Source organism: Thermoascus crustaceus (assembly GCF_041956765.1).
Source record: "Thermoascus crustaceus strain CBS 181.67 unplaced genomic scaffold VTN00scaffold_2, whole genome shotgun sequence".
NCBI lineage: Eukaryota > Fungi > Ascomycota > Eurotiomycetes > Eurotiales > Thermoascaceae > Thermoascus > Thermoascus crustaceus.
In genome coordinates, this window is record NW_027192528.1 from 3,163,180 (window position 1) to 3,188,072 (window position 24,893).

At 50.8% G+C, this 24,893-nt stretch overlaps 10 protein-coding genes across 10 annotated transcripts; 6 read left to right on the forward strand and 4 right to left on the reverse strand.

The window, feature by feature from the left end:
• Positions 1-55: 55 nt before the first annotated feature.
• VTN00DRAFT_4662 (uncharacterized protein) lies at positions 56-7,323 on the forward strand (the record flags this gene model as incomplete). Its single annotated transcript, XM_069431109.1, has 11 exons — positions 56-107; positions 160-304; positions 369-1,124; positions 1,176-2,014; positions 2,105-2,456; positions 2,685-4,459; positions 4,510-4,610; positions 4,663-6,086; positions 6,237-6,505; positions 6,834-6,957; positions 7,248-7,323. The coding sequence occupies 11 exons, from the start codon at positions 56-58 to the stop codon at positions 7,321-7,323; spliced, it is 5,913 nt and encodes a 1,970-aa protein (XP_069290177.1).
• Positions 7,324-7,376: 53 nt separating this feature from the next.
• VTN00DRAFT_4663 (uncharacterized protein) lies at positions 7,377-8,393 on the reverse strand (the record flags this gene model as incomplete). The annotated part of the gene is made up of 3 exons (XM_069431110.1): positions 7,377-7,754; positions 7,840-8,130; positions 8,271-8,393. 3 exons carry the CDS (start codon positions 8,391-8,393, stop codon positions 7,377-7,379), a joined length of 792 nt encoding a protein of 263 aa, XP_069290178.1.
• Positions 8,394-9,093: 700 nt separating this feature from the next.
• VTN00DRAFT_4664 (uncharacterized protein) lies at positions 9,094-9,438 on the reverse strand (the record flags this gene model as incomplete). The annotated part of the gene is made up of 1 exon (XM_069431111.1): positions 9,094-9,438. One exon carries the CDS (start codon positions 9,436-9,438, stop codon positions 9,094-9,096), a length of 345 nt encoding a protein of 114 aa, XP_069290179.1.
• A 521-nt stretch (positions 9,439-9,959) lies between these two features.
• On the reverse strand, positions 9,960-11,018 carry VTN00DRAFT_4665 (uncharacterized protein; the record flags this gene model as incomplete). Its single annotated transcript, XM_069431112.1, has 1 exon — positions 9,960-11,018. The coding sequence occupies one exon, from the start codon at positions 11,016-11,018 to the stop codon at positions 9,960-9,962; it is 1,059 nt and encodes a 352-aa protein (XP_069290180.1).
• Positions 11,019-12,351: 1,333 nt separating this feature from the next.
• On the forward strand, positions 12,352-13,743 carry VTN00DRAFT_4666 (uncharacterized protein; the record flags this gene model as incomplete). Its single annotated transcript, XM_069431113.1, has 1 exon — positions 12,352-13,743. The coding sequence occupies one exon, from the start codon at positions 12,352-12,354 to the stop codon at positions 13,741-13,743; it is 1,392 nt and encodes a 463-aa protein (XP_069290181.1).
• Positions 13,744-14,921: 1,178 nt separating this feature from the next.
• VTN00DRAFT_4667 (uncharacterized protein) lies at positions 14,922-15,366 on the forward strand (the record flags this gene model as incomplete). Its single annotated transcript, XM_069431114.1, has 2 exons — positions 14,922-14,944; positions 15,060-15,366. 2 exons carry the CDS (start codon positions 14,922-14,924, stop codon positions 15,364-15,366), a joined length of 330 nt encoding a protein of 109 aa, XP_069290182.1.
• A 1,033-nt stretch (positions 15,367-16,399) lies between these two features.
• Positions 16,400-16,835, forward strand: VTN00DRAFT_4668 (uncharacterized protein; the record flags this gene model as incomplete). The annotated part of the gene is made up of 2 exons (XM_069431115.1): positions 16,400-16,422; positions 16,529-16,835. The coding sequence occupies 2 exons, from the start codon at positions 16,400-16,402 to the stop codon at positions 16,833-16,835; spliced, it is 330 nt and encodes a 109-aa protein (XP_069290183.1).
• An 878-nt stretch (positions 16,836-17,713) lies between these two features.
• Positions 17,714-18,458, forward strand: VTN00DRAFT_4669 (uncharacterized protein; the record flags this gene model as incomplete). Its single annotated transcript, XM_069431116.1, has 4 exons — positions 17,714-17,768; positions 17,835-17,918; positions 17,982-18,078; positions 18,152-18,458. 4 exons carry the CDS (start codon positions 17,714-17,716, stop codon positions 18,456-18,458), a joined length of 543 nt encoding a protein of 180 aa, XP_069290184.1.
• A 1,442-nt stretch (positions 18,459-19,900) lies between these two features.
• VTN00DRAFT_4670 (uncharacterized protein) lies at positions 19,901-20,322 on the forward strand (the record flags this gene model as incomplete). The annotated part of the gene is made up of 2 exons (XM_069431118.1): positions 19,901-19,923; positions 20,016-20,322. The coding sequence occupies 2 exons, from the start codon at positions 19,901-19,903 to the stop codon at positions 20,320-20,322; spliced, it is 330 nt and encodes a 109-aa protein (XP_069290185.1).
• A 359-nt stretch (positions 20,323-20,681) lies between these two features.
• VTN00DRAFT_4671 (uncharacterized protein) lies at positions 20,682-24,343 on the reverse strand (the record flags this gene model as incomplete). Its single annotated transcript, XM_069431119.1, has 4 exons — positions 20,682-22,431; positions 22,486-24,077; positions 24,164-24,232; positions 24,311-24,343. 4 exons carry the CDS (start codon positions 24,341-24,343, stop codon positions 20,682-20,684), a joined length of 3,444 nt encoding a protein of 1,147 aa, XP_069290186.1.
• Between the last annotated feature and the right edge of the window lie 550 nt (positions 24,344-24,893).

The following is a 24,893-nucleotide window of genomic DNA, read 5'->3' on the forward strand; positions in this document are numbered from 1 at the left end:
GGGTTTTGAAAATGTCCTTCGACACTTGGGGTCAAGAAGGCTGCGCGTCGTTACTATGTGCTCTGGAACTGAGAGTCCGCTTTTGGCGCTGGAGATGATTTCAGACGGTATGTTGAATTGCATGAGCCTATTTGTGGATATAATTCTTATACTTTACAGGTCTCAGGAGACTTCATTGTCTTTCTTTCGACGTCGAACATCTATTCAGCGCAGAGATTGTACCTTTCAAACAAGCGTACATTGAGCGTAACTTCCATCCCCCTTACATCTTCCGCGATGTGAGAGAGCTGAAGGATGGCGAAGCGTAGGTCAACATACAAGTCCACTGATACATCTCACTGTCACTGATCATCTGGGCATTTATTTAGTGTCACGGCCTATGGATCCCGGCAGAAAGTTCCAGGGAACGTTGATATCGTCATTGCTGGGTTCTCCTGTGTTGACTTCTCAGCGCTCAATAACAAAAAGAAGTTATTGGCCGAAAATGGAGAGAGTGGCATCACCTTTCATGCGATTCTCCAATACATCGAAAAGTATAGGCCTCCATTGGCCGTACTAGAGAATGTCTCACACGCTCCTTGGAACCCAGTTGGAAAAGAATTCAACAAAATCGGCTACCACTTTTCGTGGATGAAGGTCGATAGCAAGGCGTACTATTTGCCTCAAACACGCGAGAGAGGATACGCTATTTGCGTCGACACAAACCGAATGGCAGTAGCTGACTTCATGCAAGAAGGATCTTTGGAATCTTCGAATTCTTCGAAATGGTCCCTTATATTCCAGCGATTCAGGCGCCCTGCAAGCTCACCGACAAGCATGTTTATTCTTGATGAAAATGATCCGCGCCTGCTCCGCATTCAGAAGGACATGGCAGTGAAGAACTCGAGCAATGTACCACGTCCGGTAAACTGGACCAGATACCAGGCACGCCACCAGAGCTATCGCTTGAACAACAAACTTGGTTACAAACGTCCAATGACGAGGTATCAAGATAATGGCACCTGCAAGATGCCAGATTTCGTCTGGCACGAGTGGTGCAGAATGCAGCCAGAGCGCATTTGGGACACTCTTGACATGAATTTCCTCCGCACCCTGGAGAGAGGATTCGATCTTAATTTCAAAGAGTAAGACCCCATTATGTCGCTTGCGAATTATTTAAGCTAACTTTTTTCAAGACGATATCTTGACCTCTCACAAGGAATTGACCGAGAGCAAGACTCCCGGGCTTTTGGGATCATGGGTTGTATTACGCCGTGTGGCATCCCATACATCACCACAAGAGGAGGACCACTTTGTGGCCTTGAAGCCCTTTCCCTGCAAGGTTTACCTTTGGACAGACTCCTTTTGACGAAAGAATCCCAACGGGAACTTCAAGATCTCGCTGGGAATGCCATGACATCGACGGTTGTTGGAGCCGCTACTTTATCGGCTTTGATTGTGGCCTACAGGGCTCTTGATGCTGGAACCAGCGAGGCAATTTCACATGCTTCTACGGAGCGCCATGATATCCTTAAGCAAATAGTACCCAGGGAGGACCAGAAGTTAGTGCCAAAGAACTTAGACTCATCCGAATCAGTCCCGTCCGTCTCTGCACTAATCAAGATGGCAGACACAAGCAGGAGGCTATGTGTCTGTGAGGGCCAGTCGCTTGCTAAACTCAAGGGGATTCAGAAATGCTCGTTGTGCGGGCATACAGCTTGCACCTCTTGCGGGGGAAACCCTACGCACAGTTATGAGATCGTGAATGACATGAAGCGGAGCAGCCCGTTGGATTTCGGAAATATGTTGAAAGAGATACTTCCAATGAGATTTGCTATCTGCGGCTTGTCTCCTGAAGAGTATCTGAGTCTCCGGCCCGAGGAGAAGCTAAACTGCAAGACAGAAGACTGGGAGAAGTTCTCCAAAGCTATCAGCCTGGCTTGTGAGGACGAACTTCGCTTCTCTGCAGTGCATAGGGGCGAGAAATGGAAGATCGCCTACAAAGGACGATTCTCCTTCTTGAACTTAATCATTGGTGAGACAGCAGAATGGCTTTTCTTTGCAAGGCCATTAGATTCAGAACCGGCTCTTAGTCTCAATAGAGAAATTCTCTCTAGACCAATAGCTAGAATGAAGCTTGATTCTAGTTCACTGTTTGAAGGGCAATGGGAGATTTGCGCTCCTATAAGTTCCAGTGCCGGATTGGATATCGTTGGTATTGGAAGACAGGTTGAGTCCTACGAGGCCAAATGCGGACATGACTCTTTCTTCGAAAAGACCGTTTGGAGTGGTCTTACTATCTCCGGACCAGACAACACCGTATCGGACCTCGAGGTTGACATCCGGGGCAACTACGAGCTATTGCAGAACTGCGGCACAGCCAACGGTTCACTGCATAAGAAAGCAGCAACGGCCAATTCTCCGGCTGTGTATTTGTTTCTCGACCCCACTAAATTTGGGCCGCCAGCTTTGGATCCGTTTGTATTTAGTTTGTCTCATGAACGCCTCGGCAATGAATGCCGCCATATCATAGCTGAGCTCACGCATGCGTGGCGGCCTTTCGAGGTTGAGAGTCACCCCTCAAAAGTGAAGTTTTTTTACCGGAAGTGGATTAAATGCCCACGTGTAACTCTTGGGGTGTTTGATCATTCAGCGGAAATTATTTGCCGGTCTCTTGATCCAGACACAATGCTAAAGTTGACCAGCGGAGAGTGTCACGACACAAATACCACGCTTTTGGAATTCGCGACGCGGGCCGAAGCTGTGAAGTTACCATGGAAAAGCGGTCCATGGGAGGTTTTCAACCTCATGGAGTCACCAGTTGTTCTTCGCGACTTTTCATGGCTATTGCAGAGAGCTACCAATCTTACTGGCTTTGAAAAGTGGCGTCAGGTAGGTTCCCAGCACGGAACGAATCTCGACGCAGTGTGCACAGTGTGCGCCCCAGCAAAACCGCGGATCTTGTGGGGACGAGACCACAGCAATCGCCTAAAACCATATGAAAACCCGGAGGATGCTGCAATTTATGAGTGTCAGATCAAGGCGCGGCCACCAGCCTTTTTGGGATTTTCCAGGGTCGACGAAAATGGATTTGGCCACTTGCTCATTTCGGTTAATATGAATACGCTCCTACATCAAGCATATGAAAAGCTATTAGGCTCTGTTTATACCGACAAGGCGTTATTCTATTGGCGTTTCCTTTCGAATGCTCCGGATGTGAGAGATTCTGATTTTGGAAAGTTCGACTTAGTTCATAATCGGAATGATAGACAGGCCGAGCAGCCGCCAAATTTCCGATCCTATCAACTCCGACCGGAGCAGCTGCGATCTCTTCGCTGGATGATCCAACAGGAGGCGGACGATCCAATGCCCTTCGAGCAGGAGGAGGTAGAAGAAGCATTACTTCCTTCTATGATGTGGCGAGCCGAGGCTAAAGTGACGGCCCAGAAGTCGATCCGCGGAGGTGTACTTGCTGACCAAGTTGGATACGGCAAGACAGCCTTGATTTTGGGATTAATTGATACTCAGTTCGAGAAAGACGAAACAAAAGTAAGGCACGTCGATGGTGCCATTCCCGTTAAAGCCACACTCATCGTGGTCCCAAGGATGATGGTAAAACAGTGGCAATCGGAGATTACCAAATTTCTGGGCAGCTCGTACAAAGTCATGGTCATTGATTCAATCCCCTCTCTAGCAGCAAAGAGTATCCAGCATATTCAAAATGCTGACATCATCATATTGGCATGGTCGCTGCTTGAAAATGTCACGTACCATGAACGCATGCAGCAATTTGCTGCGGTCCCAGCAGTTCCAAAGGGAGATGGACGTATTTTTGACTACTGGCTACAGGGTGCAGTCAAGTCTATTGAAGAACACGTTGACATCTTGCGTGATCAGGGTCCGGAGGAGCTACTTGACGCAATTATTGCCAAGAGACATGCCCTTGAAGAGGCGGAAGCCTACTATACCTATCATCCGTCGAAGAGGTTGAGAGGACAGGCACTTGCGCAGGCGCAGGCGAATGAACCAGAAACATCCTCCACAACCACGGCTACTGAGACATCCGCGCCTAAAAGCTCTACACGGAAGCGTAAAGCTGAGGAGCTCACAACCTCTGGGAAGCCAAAGTCCGAAAAAGATGATAGGCCAGAGAAAAAGACGTGGGATGACAAGAAAGTTTTCAATCTCTTGTCGACTACCCAGCAGGCTTGGCAGAGTGTCAAGACTCCCCTGCTGCACATGTTCGAGTTCAGCCGACTTGTCGTGGACGAGTTCACCTACGTGGATCAGCGCAAACTAGGCCCTGTACAAAAGCTGAAATCTCGGTCAGTCTGGGTCCTTTCGGGGACTCCTCCGTTGAATAACTTCGCTGACGTTCAGGCAATTGCACCCTTTTTTGATGTTCATCTTGGAGTCGACGCAGATGAGGACGAGAAAATGTCGAGTGCGCGATTAGCCTCTATCCGTCGTGGCAGATCAGGTACTTGGCAATATTCTGCACTAAAGGAAACATGCTAATGCGATGAACAGACGCTGAGAACTTTCACTCTTTCCAGTCTGCTCGCAGCGATGCATGGCATAGGCGCCGGTACGAGGTGGCTCAGCGATTTCTGAGCCAATTCATGAGACAAGTAAGCTACCCAGCGTCGGATGGAACATGTATTAGGTTACTGAATAAAGTAGAACGTTGCCGAGATCGACGACATCCCCTGGACGGAGCACGTTTGTTCCGTGAAGTTGTCTCCGGCGGAAAGGGCAATATATCTGGAGCTGTATATGCAGCTAATGTCTCAAAACCTACAACTACGGAAGACCGGAAAAGGCCGTTTCAATAATGACCAGGTGGTGCGGCTTAATCAACTCATTGGCAGCAGCAAGAGCGCCGAGGAGGCTTTATTGAAGCGATGCTCTGCATTTGCTTTGGGAGGAAAATGGGACCGTGAGAAGCATGCTTCGACCAGCTGCGCCGACATCATAGCGACCCGCAAGGCTCAACTCCACGACGTGGAGAAAGACCTTAAGGTAAAGCTGAAGTTGGCTTCCTGGCTCTATGCGCAGTGCGGCGGGATTCACGAGCACTTTGAGAAGCTCATGCAGAGTATTGAACAGCACGATTTTGGTGATGTTGAAGTTACCACAGTGGTGAGTGGCCGTGTCGCTGCCGCGCTCCGTGATTCCAAACCAGATGATTGGAAAGATTTCTTCCAGACGCCCAAGAAAGGCAAGGGTAAACAGGAGATTACAGAGGACGAGGAACCGGATACCCCGGGAGAAGTTGATATCGACAGTGGATACGAGGAAGGCCTTGATGAATCCGATGATGCCGATCAAGAACCTGCTGAGCCAGACCCTGAACCTCCCACCAAGAGAGCCCGGAAGGGCAAAAAGTCTGAGTCTGAGTCCATCACAGTGGAAGAGGATATGGTCGAAAGTACTCAGCCTGGATCGATAACCAGGGAGGACGAGAAGGCAACGCTGCCAGAGTTTCCCGATTCGCTGGAGGAATTCGTTTCTATCCTCAGGAACGTGACCACGACTTCCAGAAGTTTGATTGCGGAATGGGTTACCCGACTGAGGGGGCTGAGATTTCTTCAAACGGTCCGTAGAGTTCAGGGGGCCCAAGTCCTTCCTCCATGCACCTCATGTGGTTACACCACCAACATCCTCAATGGACTTAACGTCCTAGGCCAATGCGGCCACATTCTCTGCCATACGTGCAGAGAAGACACTATCGAGTCAGAGGAGTGCAAGGTTGAGGGTTGCAGAGGCTCAGCCAAGCCATTCCACGTTATCAACGCGTCCACACTCGGGCGTGACGATCAGGATGAGGCCGTTTCCAAGGGCGGGAAGAAAATGGAAGAGCTGATAAAGCTCTTGAAAGACACGACCCGCATCCCCAAAGACGAGCGTGTCCTCCTGTTCGTACAGTTTCCGGAGCTCATACAGGTCGCTGAAAAGGTACTCACGGAGGCTGGCATCGACCACGCCGCGATCGTGACGACCAACCGTCGCTCAGGGAAAACAATCAATGATTTTCAGCAAGATGATCCGGCTCTCAGGAAGAAAGTCTTGATCTTGAATATGGGAACTGAGTCCGCGGCTGGCATGTAGGTTCTCATACAAATAAAAACGCCCCTCCCCCAGCAACCCTGCTTCCCGTATCCTTCCATTCATCCACCCTCTTATCCCACACATCTATCCATCTCGACCCTCATTAAATACTTCCCCCATTTGCTGACTATAAACGATCAATCTAGAAACCTCCAATGCGCCAACCACGTCATCTTCCTGCACCCCTTCCTCGCCAAGACCCAATACGACTACGAGTCGACCATGACGCAGGCCATCGGCCGCTCCCGCCGCTTCGGACAACAGAAGACCGTTCACATATACCACTTCGTCTCACTGAAAACAATCGACGTGAACATCCTCCAGCAGCGCCGCAAGCAGGTTTTGGTGCTGCGGGATGGTGAGTATAAGTTCGTTGGTGAAGATGATGTGCGTGAGACGGATGAGAATTGGCAGGGTGCGTCGTTGGAGGGGGAGAATGCTTGAGGTTGGTTTGTATTGGAGTTTACACGACAAATTGGGGTAGATTGGAGATGATGATATTGTGGTTGTTTTGAGTATTACTTTTTAACTTACTATTTGTTTGGGTGTCTTTTTGATTTCTTTTGTTTTCTTTTCTTGGTGTGAGTATGAGTTTGTGACTTGGTAATGTACGTCGACCATTTTCCTTTTACTAAGATTTTCTTTGGCATCTTCTTTGGAGCTTTTAGCTCGAATTTGGTACCGCGATGATGTGACGAGACGAAGGATGGTTTCTTAAAAGCTGAAAAGGCATGTAATTTTAGAGTATCAGAATGGAAATGACAATCAATGGCGGTTGAGTCCTTCTCAGGCAGAGTACCAGCACTATTTACAGTCAAGGACCGTCAAAGCTGCCTGCCAGTCTGCGTCCACTACAAATTGGGATAGGTTAAGGAATGAATCGTGCGATAGACATTGGTATATAAACAGTATATTGATCAATGCCTTCTAAAACGCTGCATGTGGTATTCAATGCTTGTCTGTTGGGTAAAAGAGAGGTAGTACGGTTACTGTACACATGTCATGTCTAGGGGAATAAGATAGACTGCCAACGTATTCCCTCCCTCTCCACCAGCTGCGGCCTTTTCCCGTTTCTCTGAACCTATCTGACAGAATGGAATAGAATAGAATAGAAGACGCCTCACCTGTGAAATATGACATCTATTCTATCGCTCTAGGAAAGCAGCGAATATCAACAAGGCTTCATCTACCGCAGCCGCATCGTCGTCTGCTCCGGCCCTCAAATCTTCATGACTTTTGACTTCTCTAAACTTTCAAAAAAAAAAAAATGAAGTTTAAGAAATTCCTCAAATCTCACCATCCGTCCTCACCATCTCCGGACTCCACGTCGGGTTATGCAGATTCGTCAATCCCGCGCTGTTCTCGCAGCTCTTGCGCCCACTGAGGGGTCCCGGAGCGGGCACCTTGACGGTCTTCCCGGCCTCAGCAGCGGTGGCGGACTCCTTAAGGGCGGTGAGGAGGGAGACGACCGACTCGGGTGTCAGGTCCTCGTAGTAGTCGTCGTTGATCTGGATCATGGGGGCGTTGACGCAGGCGCCCAGACACTCGACCTCGATGAAGGTGAAGAGGTTGTCGTCGGTCGTGTGGCCGGGGGTGATGCCCAGATGGTCGGAGATGGCTTTGACGATCTTATCGCTGCCGCAGCCGCCGAGTTGGCAGGGTGTCTAGAGCAATAAACAAATGAATAAATTAGTTGATGGATCGAAACCAAAGATATATATATTAGACGCAGATAGATGATGAACATACTGTCGTGCAAACCTGCACAAAATACTTCCCAACCGGCTCACGGTTGTACATACTGTAGAAAGTTGCAACCTCGTAAACACGCATCGGGGGCATCTCCAGGATGCGGGCGACCTCGTTCATGACGCTGATGCTGGTGAAGCCGTGCTGGCGCTGGCCCAGGTCCAGCAGGGGCATGACGGCGGCCTTCTTGTACTGGGGCGGGTAGCGCTTGAGGATCTCATCGATAAGGGCGAGGTTCTGGGCGTTGAACTTGAACTCGATGGCAGGGTTGTTGTGTGGTTTGTTGCGGTGCTATAAATAATAGATGGGTCAATTAGCATAATGATTTTTCACATGGATATAAAAGTATCAATATCGTCTCCTCGTAACCGCGACACCATTTTATCAAGAGCGATCCGATATGGTGTGACTTGGATGAAGACAGGACATACCACAGCGAGGGCATCACTCCGCATCTGGGGCGCAGCGGAGAAGGGTCTACATTGCTGCTTGAAAAGCTGGGAAACCAGCTGGCGACCGGCCCGGGGGGCGGATGGAAGGAGTTTCAAAGCCATAGCTGGCGTTGTGTATGGTGAAAAGGACGTGAGAGAAGCTGAGGGGGTGCTGGTACCTCTCCGGTCGCTCGCGATGTTGGAGATGTGGGCGAAAGTCGGGGTTGGGTGGAGGCTGTTTTGCGGGTGAAGCCCACGGTCCAATCAGCGCCCGAGGGATTACGGCCCCATATCAACCGCGGCCCCATCTCCGTCTGGAGTATATCTGGAGTCTGGATACACTGCACGAAATGCTGAGGATGGCACATATTCACGACGTGAGGCTGGTTACAAGCCTAGATGGCGTATGTAACTGAAAGTGCAACGTGTGGCGTTTCTCGAGGTGGATTATGGGCTCGCCTAGAGGGGCTATTTCAGATTGCCTTTTTAGGTATCTATGCCCCACGGATCCGTACTCCGTTCCAATACCAGAGATTCTCCCTTCAGGATCACTGTCACATTAATTCATTAAAGTAGCTGAGCTAGCTAACTCGGCACATCGTTCGTCCAATTGCGCATTTTTGGACAATTCTATCCGTCGTTACAAATATTCCAACCAGTCCAACTCCACGACATGATCCATTGGCTTGCAGAACAAGCCGTATGGCCCCCTTTCCATAATAACCATTTTTTAAAATAATACAATACCGTAGTTCCCTCTCCGGAAGTCGACGTTCTGGAGACCAAACCCACCATCATCCTCCCATCTCACTCACTCGCCCACTCACACATCCTCCAACCTATAAACCTCATACGCCGGCTCCTCATACGGATGCGCCTTCAGCAACGCCTCCACCGCTCTCTTCATAACATCCCTCCCCACACAGAGTATCTCAACCTTCATCTCCTCGACTTTCTCCAGTTTCCCCACCTCGCCGATATTCGGCGTCGCTCCGTACCCGGGAAGGAACTGGCCCACGCCGGGATACTGGAAGCAGGTCTTGCTGTATTTCCCACCAGGGAAAGTGCCCGCGCCAGTGGCAAAGACGGCCTCCTTGCAGGCTTCGAGGTGCGGGTGGGGGACGAAGAAGACGAGTTTGTACCGATCGGTGACGGTCGCGGACGACATTGTTCTCCGAGTGGTGGGGGCGGGGGTGTGGGAGGAAGAGTGCTGGCTAGGTCTTGTGGTAGGTCTCTTTTGGTAGATTGGGCTCAATGGTAGCCGACGAGTTAGCAGTATGCGCGCTGGCTGCCTGAACGCGGGGAGGCGCATTATTTGTTTGTTGTGAGAAGTGGGATGGATGTTGATGGTTCTTGGCGTTTGAGGATGCATTATGGTTCTGCTTAGTCAGCATCCAGGCACATCAGCATGCTATCATTGTGTATCCACTCAGGCACAACGTCATTATAGTAGGGGTTGGACTGCTGTGCATTAGCATAGAATTGGACAGTAAACAAGTACATGGACTTATATACTATGTACGGAGCACCTATTTAGGGTATCACACTGCACCTCCCGAGATTGATGACCGACTGCCCATCTCGCTTTCGCTTCTTCTCTCCGCTTAACGCCGTTCATAAATGTCTTCTCAGCTGGCAATTCAATACGTATATACCAGCTCATAATGTAGCTCCTTATGTTTTTTTTATCTAGTACTCGTATTTCTTAACGTGCTCATCGATCAACCGTAACAGCTCCGATTTCCTGGCGTCATTAACCCAACTGCCCTTCACGCTATTCTCAGAAATAGTTCTCCACTCATCGACTGTCAGATCAAATGCCTCCTGGACGGCACAATAGTTCTGCAGTATAAAGGCCTTGAAGTAAGCTGGGTCATCACTGTTGATAGAGAACCTGATGCCCGCATCTAGGAATGCCCTGATTGGGACCTGCTCCACCTTCTCAAAGCAGCAGAGCCGGACGTTCGACAGCGGACACACGGTCAGCATGATCCCTTCCCTAGCCACCTTCTTCATCAGCTCCGGGTCCTGGGTGATCTTTATGCCGTGGTCGATCCGCTGCGCCCCGATCTCGAGGGCCGCCCTGATATACGTCGAATCTCCCTCCTCACCCGCATGCGCGGTCAGCGGGATACCCTTCGACTTGGCTGAAGCGTAGATCTCGCGGAACATGTCCTTGGGCGGACCAACCTCCGTCGAGGAGCACCCGATGCCATGCACCATCCCGGACGTGAAGTGCCCGCTAGCCTGCGCCTGTGAATAGAGCTTCTTCGCATCCTCGACGGGGAGGTGCTTGACAAAACAGAGAATCAGCTTCGTCGTCATTCCGAACAGCCTCTCTGCGCGTTGGCACGCGGCTGTCAGTCCCGCCACGACGGCGTTATATGACACGCCGCGGTTGACATGAGCCTGGGGGTCGAAGAAGACCTCAGCGTGGTGGACGCCATCCGCGTGCGCGTGCTGGAAGTACTCCCAGGCCAGGTCCTCAAAGTCGGAGGTGTTGTGCAGGACGGACATGCCTATGAAGTAGAAGCCCAGGAAGTCGTCCAGGTTGGTGAAGTGGTTGTACCGCTCGTCTAGTGCCTCCGGGGACGCGTAGGCCGGGTTGTCTTTCGGGTCAGGGAGGGAGATATTGTTCCTCTTTGCAAGCTCGAATATCAGTCGGGGCGTTAGGCAGCCCTCGATGTGGACGTGATGCTCGCATTTTGGGAGGCGCCGGAGGAATTCATGCAGCGGGCCTTGACACATGGTGATGAGCAGATTCCCCCGCGTTCAGTTGATGGTATATGTCAAGAAAATCGCTAGAAAATAGAATAGACAATTCTATATCAGAAGCCAAGAGAAATCAGAAAGCAGGAAAGGTATGGCAGGGAAAAGAAAAAGGGCGTTTGATTAATCACTTCTTCAGCATGCGACAGTTCCGGTTTGACCGGTGATTTTCAGAGAGAAGACATGGAAACTTAGGTACTATGTACCTAAATAGACAAGATCCATACAGCTCCTGTTTATGCCTCAGGGGTCCAACGAGGGGTAGACGTTCGACCAGACGCTTGACGCGGGAGTGGCGGTCCACTCCGTCGGAGGTGACCGATGCTTGACCGCGGAGAAGATTTTCGGTCCACGGTGAGTCAGACTGCAAGCAGAGACAAGACGACAAGGATTATGTCAACTGCAGCGTGAAAGGCTGGTGTCAAGATAAGCGATTGTGGGAGTCTTAAGTACGTTTTGCAAACGCCGCTCTTGATAACTTGGCTTCTCGGTGTTGCGTCACTCCAGGAGACTTGTGCGACAGGCTAGCTCTGTTCAATCTGTATGGTCTCGTCCAGTCTTGTGCTTGCTTCCATTAAATAGGCCTTTTACTTTATATCAAAAGGCTTCGAGTAACGAATCTCAATGATTAGTGTCAAGTCTTCTGCTCCAATCCTGACAGAAGTTTGGCTGCTGTGATTTTCTCCACCCTCGGATCCCGACTGCGTACTTTTACCAAGTCGACCATGCTAATTTCATATACTCAAAAGCCCTCAAGATAGAGAAATGCCCGTCTCAAAATAAGCACCAGAAGGAAGAGGCTTAATTTTATGGAAATATATCCAGTGCATGTGGTTTCATCATAGAGGACATGGATGTCTTTAGTCAGCAAGGGCTAGGCCCAAACCGGCCTCCGACGTCATTGTCCGCAGGTGGAAGTGTTCTCCGAGTCATCGTCCAAAACTTCTCCAGATGCCCGCTCACAGCGCCCTTTTGTGCAAACAAAAATCTTGACGGCTAATCAAACGTCTGGAGCAGTGTTATCTTTGCCCCTCTACTTACACCAGGTTGATTGTGTGGTTCGCGTCTCTAAGACCGAAGACCATCGCGCAGAAACTTCCCCGCAACGCCCACAAAAACTCACGGCGATTTCAACCAGAATAAACACCAATCTACCACCGTGATCCGAACTTCTCGGTTATTGCGTTACGGCCATTATATCTGCGACCACCTCCGGGCCAACAGATTTACTGTGACTGTGAATTTGTTATCTTTCCGGGCGTGCTGGATAGCCGGCCGCCATCGGCGCATCTTCCACAATCTCTTCGCGACAATGGCGGCCCATCAGCATCAGACGCGCATACTTGCGGTGCAAAGGTTGAGCAAAGGGCCTGAAGGGAACCAGTCTCTGAGCGAATGGTGGGCAGCGGAACGCAGTCGAGGAACCCCCGAGGCAGCTGCTGTCGTTGAAGCTGCCGATGCGCTTCGAACAACCGACGTACCGGTGGCATTTCCCACAGAGACGGTGTACGGGCTGGGCGCAGATGCAACTCGAAGCACTGCTGTGCGAGGGATATACAAGGCGAAGCAGAGACCGTCCGATAACCCCCTGATTGTCCATGTCGACTCCCTGAACATGCTGCAACGACTTCTCAACCCTGCCACCACACAGGCGAATGGCGCAACGACGCCAGCTGGAACCGTCGATGTGAACGTGATCCCCCCGATATACAAGCCTCTGATAGAACGGTTCTGGCCAGGTCCCTTGACAATCATCCTTCCGAACCCACCGGGTTCCCTCCTCGCAAACGAAGTCACCTCCAACCTGCCGACGTTCGGCGTCCGCATGCCCTCATCCCCCTTCGCACGTCTCCTGATTCATGTCACCGATAGACCCCTCGCCGCTCCCTCCGCGAACGCCTCGACAAAACCCTCTCCGACGACTGCGCAGCACGTCTACCACGATTTGCACGGCCGCATAGACATCATCTTGGACGGTGGGCCCTGCGGCGTCGGAGTGGAAAGCACCGTTGTCGACGGCCTCACAGATCCGCCTGCAATCCTTCGCCCTGGTGGTATCGGAATCGAGGAACTGCGGTCATGTCCCGGGTGGGAGAACGTCAAGATCGCATATCATGACGGCTCACTGCAAGTGAAGGAGGTTCCCCGCGCTCCCGGGATGAAATACAGACACTACTCGCCGAAGGCAAAAGTCGTCCTCTTCGAGCCCGGTTCCGATCCGGCCCATGTCGCCCGTCGCGTGCACGAGGATCTCGAGAACAGTGCCGTCGGTGCCCACAGCGTCGGGATCGTCCGTACCCGGCACTGGACTAAAGGCCTGGGCCTAATCCCCGAGAGTGAGCTCGCCAAAGCAACAGCAAGCCAGGAGCCATCATCGATGCAGAATGGCGCCCGAAGACAGAGCCTGGACATGGAGTCTCCCCCGGAAGTCCTTGCAACAACCGCTCCTCCATCGCCAGTCTGCTTCAACATCACTGTTCATGACAAAGTCACCGGTACCCACAAGGTCAAAGCGGTCTACGACTATCCGCTCGGCGCTGACCTCGAGTCCATCGCGCGGGGCCTGTTCTCCGCCCTTCGGGCCCTGGACGAGCTCAACGTTGACATCATCTATGTTGAAGGTATCTCGGACCGGGACGGAGACCTGGCCGCCGCAATAATGAATCGGTTGCGCAAGGCGGCCGAGGCGGAGATCAGGGTGTAGATGAATAAAAGATACAAAGCACAAAAGGAAAAAAGAGAGATAGATAAGATATGCGTGATGTGTTACGCTAGTTATTTTAGTTAGGTATTTATTTATCTATGCTTCTATTCTAGACGCGTGATCTTGCTTTTTTTATTCTGGTGATGTAACGATCAACATATCCCTTCTTGTATAAATTTTCTGGGCTTGTTTTCACCTCCATTTCTGACCGCCAGGCTCTCATTATTTACACAACGTCACAAGCAGGAACTGCCGGGAAATGGAGGCAGCTGTGGGCCCCGTTCCCTCCATTGGCGTGACGCTGTAACCGACTACAAGAATTGGGAACTCCCTGCCCTGGCAGAAAAGAGGGGCCAAGCTTTTCTCTATCCGCGGCGCTTGCGGCTGGTGATACCGTGACTTCGGGATTTGGGATACATCACGTTAAGTCTTAACCTACCGAGTCAACTGTCAACATCGAGCAGCGGATCCACTGGAACCGAACTGTGGACTTGACGGAGTCCAATTGAGGTCATTTCAGTCCTATCAAGAGTCCGACAAACTCGCTGTGTGCGACCTGTGGATCGGTGGTACACCGTACAGTGAGTGGTAGAGGGGTGTGGGGAGTGTTTGCCGGGCCGCGCGGGACCGCCGGCAGACCGGAGTTCCGGATACTTCTTCTCTCAGGCTATTAGGGGCTTTTTCCCTTCTTGGCCAAATGGCACGGAGTATATAGTCAATTAAGTTGCTTACCAAAAAGAACCCCTCAGAGCGGGGTGATCAGACCACGTCATCATTCGTCCTGAGACCTGCAGGTACAATTTCAGGGGCTGTCGGGGGGTATGTAACTGTACGTGCTCTCTCTCTCCCGCTGCCTTTCTTCCGAGCCTCTATATATACTAGATCAGATACTTGCCTAGGCTAGTAAGTAGGTTGCCTAGCTATAAGTACACTGATTCCTTCCTAAGGCTTAAAAAATCAGCGTTTCATCTTCCCGTCTCGATTGAATCTTGTCTCACCATCCGGTACTACCTACCTAACTACCTATTTCCACCAGTCTTCCAACTTTCAAGGCCATTGTCAATCGCATCGAAAGGACTCAGAACCTTCAAGTCAGAATCTTTCCGTGTACCTACCTACATAACATCCTACCTACCTAACCTACCCACCCACCTACCGTACCTATCCCATCAATCAAAATGACCGTCAAGGACATCACCTCGTAAGACCCCCTCTATCCGCCCACGAGAGTGAACAAACCTCGCTGTTCAAGCGCCTACCTAGCAACGTTAGCCAAGTACATACCCAGCTAATCAAAACCCCCTTCCCCCAAACAGAGTCCAGGACTTCCGCGACGCCATCAAATCCGACAAACCCGTTATCATTGACTTTTACGCCCACCACGACGTCAGCTCCCGAGGAACAACATACCACCTCGACGGCATCTCCACACAGGACGGATACAAGAAGCTGGCCTTCTTCAAGGTAGACATCGACGACGTGCCCGAGATTAAAGACGAGGCCGGGGTGGAGAAGGTGCCGATATTGAGGCTGTACAAGGATGGGAAGCAGCTGAAGGAGGTGCTGATTCAGTCGCCTCACGCGGCGATGGAGGTGCTGGTGCAGGCACTGCCGCTTGTTTAAGTTAAGGACATGGGATTGGATTGGATTGGAGGATCATGATCATGGTCATGATAAAGGATGTTGTGATGAGGTGAGATGAGAGCGTTACTTGCTGAGGTCTACATGCCTACCTACCTAGGTACCTACCTATGGTACGCAGGACGCGGGTTATTATCAGCAAATGAAAGGTTCTGATTTTTTTTGGAGGCCGGCGGATGGAAGGAGGATGGGGATGGTTTTTCCTTCGGAGGAAGGCTTCTTTCTCTCTTGACACGAATGCAGGACAATAATGCATCCATCAATCCATGTATCTATCATCATGATACTATGTGCTAATTCAATAATGGGTTGCTTCGTATTTTCCGTGTGATTGTGCTCCCTCGTGCCCTTCCCCTTTCTGTGGTGTGCGTGCAGTACTCCGTACCGTTCCTGGTAGTCCGCAATCATTACTAGCATGCTTCCAGAGCTCCACTCTTGTATGTGATTGGACCATACGGAATGCCTAAAACCATACTCCGTACCTTGGCGGTGTTCATGCATCTTGGGCACTGATTATTCTTGCCATAGAGAGAAACTGGACACTTTAGACTTCAGGTACTGCGTATCAATTACCCATTAAGCAGAAGCTATGTGGAGGGTTCCTGCAGACAAGACACTCCAACTACTGCATTTTTGACCGAGTGGCAGATTAATGCCTGTCAAAGAAAACCCCCAACATCTTAGGTACAGAATAGTAGAGCTGAATAGTACCTGACACGTCATCAATTCACTTAACCCTTGGTATGATCTGCGGTGACGGCTGTTAGTATTGCTTCGCTACTGTAGATCTCTACAGTATAGGTATCAAGTACTTAAGCTTAAGTACCGGACGCAGTGCTTTCTTCTTGGAAGTCATTCCTTTCTCAATTGAACCCCCCCCCCCCCCCCCCCTTCCCCATCGTCAACTCCAATACCTCAACCAAATATTCAAGCTCTTCATTTCCATCAATTGAAACCTCCTGGTCTGAGACTCGGGACCCTCTACGTTCACCTACATACACCTACATCATCAAGAATGGCGGTCAACAACATCCCTACGTGAGACCCCCTTGAACCAATGAGAGCGCAAATCCTACCTAAGTCCTTTAACTTAGTACCTTATTAAGCACTTAACTAATCAATCAACCCCCACCACCAACAACAGTCTCCAAGACTTCAAAAACACCATCTCCTCCCCCACCCCGACCGTGGTCATGTTCGACGACTCCGCGATGGGTTCAGCGAAGCATATCGCTCCGGAGTACGAGAAGGCCGCGTCGGAAGGCGGCTACGGCGGTGTCTCTTTCTACAAGCTGGACATCCGCAAGGTCGAGGGGATCCGGGACGAGGTTCAGATCCGGGGTCTGCCGACGTTCGTGGTGTTCAAGAATGGCGGGACGGTGCAGGAGGTGATGACTTCGAATCCGGATAGGTTGAGGGAGTTGTTGGGGCAGGCGGCTAGTGTTGCCTAAGTTACCACCCAGTAGGGAACTGGGTTGGTGGTGAGATGTTGGCATTGAATGAAGTGGGTGGCATGGGTCGCTAAGGCTGTGGAAGGCTGTTTATTAATGATTGTTTTGAGACGAGTGGTTAACTTGGAGAAAAGGATCAATTTTTCGTCCAGAACGAGAGGATGCAGGCCGTACCTATTCATCTAACATGAATGTGTCTAATCCATTGTGATACTTTAGTATTCAACGATCGGTTGTTTTATGTAATTGAGTTCCTTTTTTTATCCTCCCCACTGTGTCTGATCCTACATTATACATAGGTATTCACGCAGACTACCTACTCTGTAACTTATAAAGTTTTTGGACCCCGCTACCCCGCTCGGCTGAGTCGGGTCGCAGTGGGGTAATTTTTATACACACCACATTGTCAGCTAAGTTGAAGCTCCAAAGACATTATAGTAAAAATATATTAAAAAATTTTCCTTCATGCTATACTTGCTGCTTGCAGGTCTCCGCTCTCAAGCCATGCATTTTTCGATCATAACTTCAAGTTGGTTCGTTATGAGTAATGAATGAATCTAAATTAATCTATGTCTTGGCAATTCTCGACACGCTTTCAAGAGCTGCTTATCATTACCGTAGAAAGAAAATCTTATACTTCGCTTGGGCTGCTGATCAGTCGAAAACTAATGTCATTTTAGCCTTATCAGAGTTCTCAGACAGACTCTGCGGAAAACGTGGTTAGAGACTATGTGGAGTGCGTGCCGGGGCCGCGCCAGCAGACTGGACGGCTAAATTCTAGACTAAGACCTCTATTTGAGTTTTGTGGCTGAAGCTGAAATGCAGTTCGTTATTGTTAGTAACTATGCTTGTTGAAATGCACTTAGATCTAAAGCTAAATGACGGACATGTCATCATTCATGTTGTGTTGGGCTGATCGGATCCGCAGTCACGGTTGGTGTGTGGGTGAACTCCGCAGTTCAGCCAGCCCTTTCAAGGTATCTGCCTAATATATTTAAGCGGTGCCTCGGTCCGCTCCTTCTCGTGAAAGCAGAGCATTCTTCGTATCTCCAAAAAGGTTGTCAACGCTGATATTTCAAAGAGGTAAATCAAGTCTCCATTTCAGACTGCTGAGTGGTCCAATCCATTGATTTGTACTCGATAAAGCACCTAATCCTCAACTCCGGACCTTCTCTACGTACATTTACTTGGATACGTACCTGCTACCTCATCATAAAAAAATGGCCGTCAAGGAAATCACGGAGTGAGTTAACCCTCCAATCCCATGAGGGAAGAGGCACAGCTTTTTAAGTGGCGCCTGCTCACCGACCTCGCAGCCTCAATGAATTCCAAGTTATCATCAATTCTGGAAAGCCTGCCATCTTCGACTTCTGGGCCGAGTGGTGCGGTCCCTGCAAGGCGATCTCACCTATCTTTGAGAATTTCGCAGCAAGTGAGGAATTCACAGGGGTGGGTTTCTACAAGGTAGACGTGGATGCTGCAGAGCAAATTGCACAGGAGGTTGGAATAAGGGCCATGCCAACGTTTATGTTGTTTAAAGCCGGAGAGAAGGTATCAGACCTGACCGGTGCGCACCCTAATAAGTTGGACGAATTGGTTCGATTTGCAGTGTCTCTTGTTTAGACTATCTTGGAGACTGCGGGTGTTGAGAAATGTTACCTACCTGGGGGTCTTGTTATGGGCTTATGGTCGGCTGCTTGAAATGCTGTGCTGGGGACGGTATTCTGCAGGGCTTGGTTTAGTCGCTCACGTTACCTAGGTACCTATGCATTTTGTTGGGGAGAATGGTCACCCTTGAAAAATATCCTTTCAAAACGAAGGACTCAAAGTGCAGTAGACAGGCGTTATCGCATCAGGTAAATTTATGCCTAGATGTATAACCTCCTGAGATTCTTCCTTTCAACACTGCCCCGAGCCGTTGATCGAAGTCAACTTCTCATCAGTTTTTTTTTAACACATATGGAGGATAGAATCCGTCCAAAAAGTATACCGCTCGACTAGGTACAAAAGGAGGACATGACATCTAATTGCAATTAGTACCGGAGAATCTCTGGTCGATAGGATCTAGCGGTATAGGGTAGCTCGGTACGCGTATAGCTTTCTAAACAGAGCAAAATAGATATATTTACAGTACATAAATTAAGGCACCGCTGAACTGGAAGTCAACGTGCGGCGTTTGCGGAATGAAGCAGTTGGGTAGGTAGTTTTTGCCCTTCCTGCTACGGTGTCCTACAGCCATCCATTCCAATGGCTTTTCTTTTTATCCGTACCAGCTTGCGGCGAGGCAATCTTGGATACATCACGTAAGAGGTACTGTACCTCGCAGTTAACGTCAAACCCCGCCCCAGGCCTTCTCTGGAGAGAGGCAGATAGTACTAGCTAGTTTACGGCAATGAAGGTTGACTAATAAATCACTTGCAGATTCCCCGAAAACTCAGTCCATAGATCAGAGAACCATGATTTGGATTCATGCTTGTGACAGTCTGTTGGCGATCTGGATTTCATTACTATAAAAAGAAACCCCTCATGAACTGGCCAAGCCATCTAGACTTTCCACATATATGCTGATCAGTGGATACCGATTGTCACACCTGTCTTATCAGATATCCTGATTCATGAATGCAGGTCCTTATACCTGTTGAATAAAAGCTCTCAGATCCCTCAATGACGTACACGTCATCATCTGTCCCAAGATGGTCATCCACATATGCAGTCACAACTGTCGGTGTGCACCTACCTTTTCTGATGAGCGTGTATAAATTAAATTATTAAGCAGGTACCTAATTAACTACCTAACCCAAGTGTACAGATTACCTATTACCTACTGCTGCTCCAAGTTCCTTTAAGCAAAGTGTCATTCTCCCAAACTTGATCTAACTCTCGTCGGGAATAGGAGCAATATTCTAACAAAAATACCACGTCTCTCCACTTCCGTCGATTGAAAACTTTCGTCATTCGATCCATATCCTTTCTTTCGACTTCCTACGTACCCGATACCCGATATACATACCTACCTCGTACCCAGTACCTCATCAAAAAAAAGAAAAGAAAAAGAAAAAGAGAAAATGCGTGTTCACTATCTCACCGAGTGAGGCTCTTCAGACTTCATCCAGCTCCCAAAAGAAAAGACTGAGCAATAATGGCTAACAAACAACCCCTTCTTTCTTTCCTCCCCTCTAGCATCAACAACTTCCGAACCATCATCACCAACACCTCCGACAGACCCGCCGTCTTCGACTTCATCGCCTCATCCTCCGAGTCCTGCAAGGCGACGTCTCCGATCATCAATCGATTCTCGGCCATGAACGAGTTGAAAGGGGTTGATTTCTACCGGGTGGACATCGAGGCGGCGAGTGCGATATCGCAGGAAGCTCAAGTCACGTCGGTGCCGACGTTTGCGTTGTACAAGAATGGGGCGAGGACGAAGGTTGTGACGGGGGCGAATCTGGAGGCATTGCAGGATCTGGTTGTCACGGCTGCTCTTTAGATTATGTGGATTGGACTGGGTTAGATTGGGCTGAAGTGGTAGTGATGGTGGTGAGGTATTATTATTACATTCTATGGTTTCTGTGATGGCCGAATGGGATGGATGGGGAGAATGGTTCCTTGAAGAATATGGTTCTTTCGAGAAGAACTTGCGAGGGAAATGCCAATTCATATCATGTCTACCATCCATGTATCTAGATGATTTATCATCATGATACTGTGCTGAAGACATGGGCAAATGGAGGCAACCGTCCCTGTCTATAGCCTAAGCTTACAACATACAGTTCTATCCTATATCCTATGTACAATGTCCAATGAGGCCACCACATCCAAATCTAGAACCCAAGGCCAGACATTTACCTATTTCTTCTTGCCTCCCTTACCTCCTTTACCTCCCTTGTCCTTCCCCTTTCCTTTCGCATCACCTCCGCCTCCAGCAGCTCCTCCGCCGCCAGTAATAATCCTAACCTTACCCACCGGCACCGTATTCACGACCTCGACATCTCTCCAGGCCCTGATAAGCTCAGCCTCCCGAGCCCTCATCCGCTCCGCCGTCGCCCGATCCACGCCCGCATCTTCGAGGGACTCGTCCTTCTTGCCCTTCTTGGCGCCGGGACTCGCCTCCACGATCCACCGGCCCAGGATCTCCTTGACCGCTTTGCCCTTCTTCACAGTTCCCGGCTGCAGCTTGGCACGGTACTTGTACCGACCAAGGGCAGCCCAGGGAGCGCACACGGGGATGGCAGCCAGGACCTCGTCCTCCGGCAGCGGGGTGCCAACCAAGGCAGGGAGCCATGCGAGATCCGCAGCCTCAGCCTCGGCTGTCTCCTCGTCGTAGGCGTCCGCTCCCTCTTCGAGGAGGGCCTGGCGTTTCCGCTCCGCCTCCGCGGCGCGGTCGTGCTGTGCCCGACGGCGCTGTCTCTGCGCCTCGAGCTCCGCTTCGCGTGCCGCCTTGGCTTCCGCTGCGGAGGCGGCCTTGTCAGCTTTGGCCTTGGAGCCGAGGAGACGGAGGGCGAGTTCGCGTTCCTCCTCATCCTGGTGGGCGTATTTGGCGGCGGCTTTCTTGGCCTTGCCCTTTTTACCACGTACGGGAGGGCTAGGGGTCTGCTTGGTGGATTGAGCTACGGAGGGGGTGGTTGAACGGGACGGTTCCTCGGTTGTTGGTGTCGACGATTCTCCGTCTGCGGCATCCTTGGTGGATGCAGGACCGTCCAGAGGCTTACCCTTCCTCAGAAGCCGCCGCTCTCGTGCGGAAAGGTGTCTTTTGCCTTCTGGGCGCGACGCAGGAGCTTGTTCCACGTTCTCAGAGGGGGTTGCTGTCCCATCCGGTCCTTCTTGGTCCTCTCCCTGATCATGTGTGTGCTCCTCTTCCTCTTCACCTCCGCCACCAGAGCGAAGTTCGTCATTCTTCTCCATAGCAGTGACGTCCGCCTTGACAGGCTCTGGATCTCTGCTCTGCAGGGGGTTTTCTGCAGGCGTCTCGTCAGAGCGATCTTCCTCAAATTCAGACGAAGAACTCTCCTCTTGCCCGTCGACTCCATCTGCTCTCTCATCTGCTTTCTCTTCTTCTTTATCCTCCTCATTCTCTGCTTTTTGCTCTGCTTTCGCTATTTCATCCTCGTTATCAAGCTGTTCTTTCCGCGCCTTTGGCGCTTCACTGCGCTCTGCATCAGCCTCTGTTACCGGTGGCGCCTGCTCCTGATCCTCCTCCTGTATCCGATGCTTCCTATGATTGGGAATACTCTCCAGGGAGATCTGGAACATCGCTGCAAATCCGAGGACCAGCTGTGATGGAGCAAGGAAGTTCTTCTCGCCCTTAATCACGAAGCCACCCGTGCGCAACAACTCTCCAGTTTCGGTGGTCTTTGAGACTTGGTTCGCGTGAACCCACCAGGCGGACATCACGGCTTTGGAGTCCCAGGCAACTGAAGTAGCCACGGAGAGGTTTCCAGCCTGCGAAAGAGTTCCCGGAGGGATTGGCGCATCGGGAGTTCCCTGTTTGTTCTTCACAATGATTGGTGTGGCGCCCTCAATATCTGCGTGGACGAAGATGTCTCCTTTCTTGAGATAGCGTCGGTAGAGGATCTCGTTCTGATGGGCGTCGCGACCTCTGTTTTCCCAGTTAAGAGTGGACACTACAGCACATAGAGATTTAGATACATACCCTAAAACCAAGTAGCCATCCGACGAGATAAAGAAAATGAACTTTTCGAACCAGAACGGCTTTCGCGCGGGCCGGAGGACCTGCTTCTCCTGTTTCAGACTCCGCTTGAGATCCTCGGTGACCTTCTTCTCCTGGCTCTTGAGCGCCTTCGTAGACGACTCGATGGTCTTCTTCTCCTTCACAGCAGCGACTTTCTTCTGCTCGTAGTATTGCGTGGCGTTTGCCCACGGAGACAGACCGAGATCGATATCGATGGCCAGTTTCTCACTCTCTCTCTGCGCCTCCCTCTGCGCTTCCTTGGCCTGAAACTCCTCCTCGCTTTCAGACTCCTCATCGGTCATGTCGGCTTCATCTTCCTCATCTGCCTCGGCGCTCACCTCGCTAAGGAGCAGCGTGATGGTATTCTCATACAGCTTCAGCGGAAGCTTGATCATCTTCGCGACGGGGTTGCCCCTGCCCTGCTCCATCTCGATCAACCGCGCAATTTCCACCCAGTCCATTCCCTGGGCGATGAGACCGTTGACGGCATCGATCGCCTCCTGAACCCGAAGGACGTTGGCCCCGATGGCTTCGGCCTTGCGGATGTGCAGTTCCTGGACCTCCTTGAGAGCACCGAGGCGCTTCTCATGATCCTTTCTCGCGGCTTCCAGTTTTCTCCTCGCGTTCTCTTCGCGCTCAGTCAGCCGCGACTCGAGTTTCTGCGACTCTATCGACGAGAAGTACTCATCAACGGTCTTGTTGAATCCGTCGAATTCCAGGATAGTGATGCCAGGCTTCCCTTCGAACTGGTGGGGTTTGAAGGGGTGGAAGTCTTCGTAGAGAAGGCTAGGTTTCTTGGAAGTCTCATCTCCTTCCGGCTTGCCGTCCGCTTTGGCCTTGTCTTCCTTGGCTACAATGTACCCAGGATGCTTGTCCCCAACGGAGAGGTGCTTATTGACACTCTCCGCTTCCTCCAGAACTTCCATAACCCCCTTCAGCAGCCCCTCATCTTGAAGCACCTGCTCCGGAGGCGTCGCAGGATCAAATCCCTTGACCGCAAAGGCATGATCCAGCAGCAGCGGAGGATACTCCGGGAACCCCTGCGACAGGGCCTTCCTCAAGACATCCACGGGCTTCTTCTTCGACTTCTTGGGCGCAGCCTCCTCTTCCTGCGCCGCAGCTCCAGCCTTCTGCAGCGTCTCCCTGAGCCGTTCCACAGAGAGTTCCGGAACCCCACCAATATTCTGCTTATTCTCCAGCGTGTACTTCAGACCGACCTTGACCTCCTCCTGATCGCCGCCCTCGGACACCTGGCGGAACAGCGCGAGGATCGTGTACTCCCGGTCCGTGAGGATGATGTTCCCTCCGGCGAAGAACTCGAGGAAGAGATGGTACTGCCCCTCGCTGAACTCGATGTCGATGATCCGGTCCGTCCCGATCTGCGAGACGGACGTCACGCGTCTCGACTTGAGGGATTTACGCAGGCGCTGGACGAAGCCCGAGGGCCGGGTCTCGGTCGTGCGTGAGTACTCGGTGAGATGGCATCGGAAACCGGAGTCGACGATGAACTGCTTGCGGTTGTCGGGTTTGGCGAGCTTGAAGAGGAAGATGCGCTGTGCGACAGTGACACCGGCACGTTAGCAAAAGCAGCTGGACACAAGAAACTCAAACCGGCTAGAGTAAGATAGGGATAACCCACCGATGAAAGGTCATAGATATTAGAAACCCGCAAGCTGGTCAGCGCGGAGTTGAGCTCGCGGGATATGACCTGGATTTGGGTGTGAGCTTGATCCATGCAAAGACAGCAGCACGCGCGCATTCTGGGAGCTAAGGGCTCTCCTCATACCTTGACATCTAAGGACGAGAATCTCTGCTTCATCTTTTCCCTTTCCCGCGGAGCTCTGGAAGCAGTTTGGTGCTCGCGGCGCAGTCCGGGAGAAGTTGATGTTGTTTAAGAATTTGAATTGCGGGCGTCGGGGCCGTGAACCGTGACGTATGCGGGGCAATAAATCAATCAATAATAGCGGCGCTTCCGATGCCTCTTTTGCGCGCGTGGAAAAAAATGTACCTGATTAATCACATTCGATACGAGGGCTTACAGTTCATCTAGCTCCACAAAAAGACACCGATACTTGATGTCCTGTTTGTTGACTATTCCATTGCGTCCTGGTTGTTAACCCACAGGAACCACATGCGAGGTACTATTTATATTTTGGCTTTAAAACCACGGCAAAAAGCCAGGGGTCTCTAGCGGACAATCTTTATGGACCTATAGATCCCGTGAACAAAGAATCTTTATGAGGTAAAAAAAAATGTATCATCAAAAAGGAATAAAAAACCCATACACACGCGCCAGGCCCAGGTGCCAAACGGGAATCGAATCAAGAATCGACGAAGAAGACGAAACTCCACACAACGCAGCAGCACAG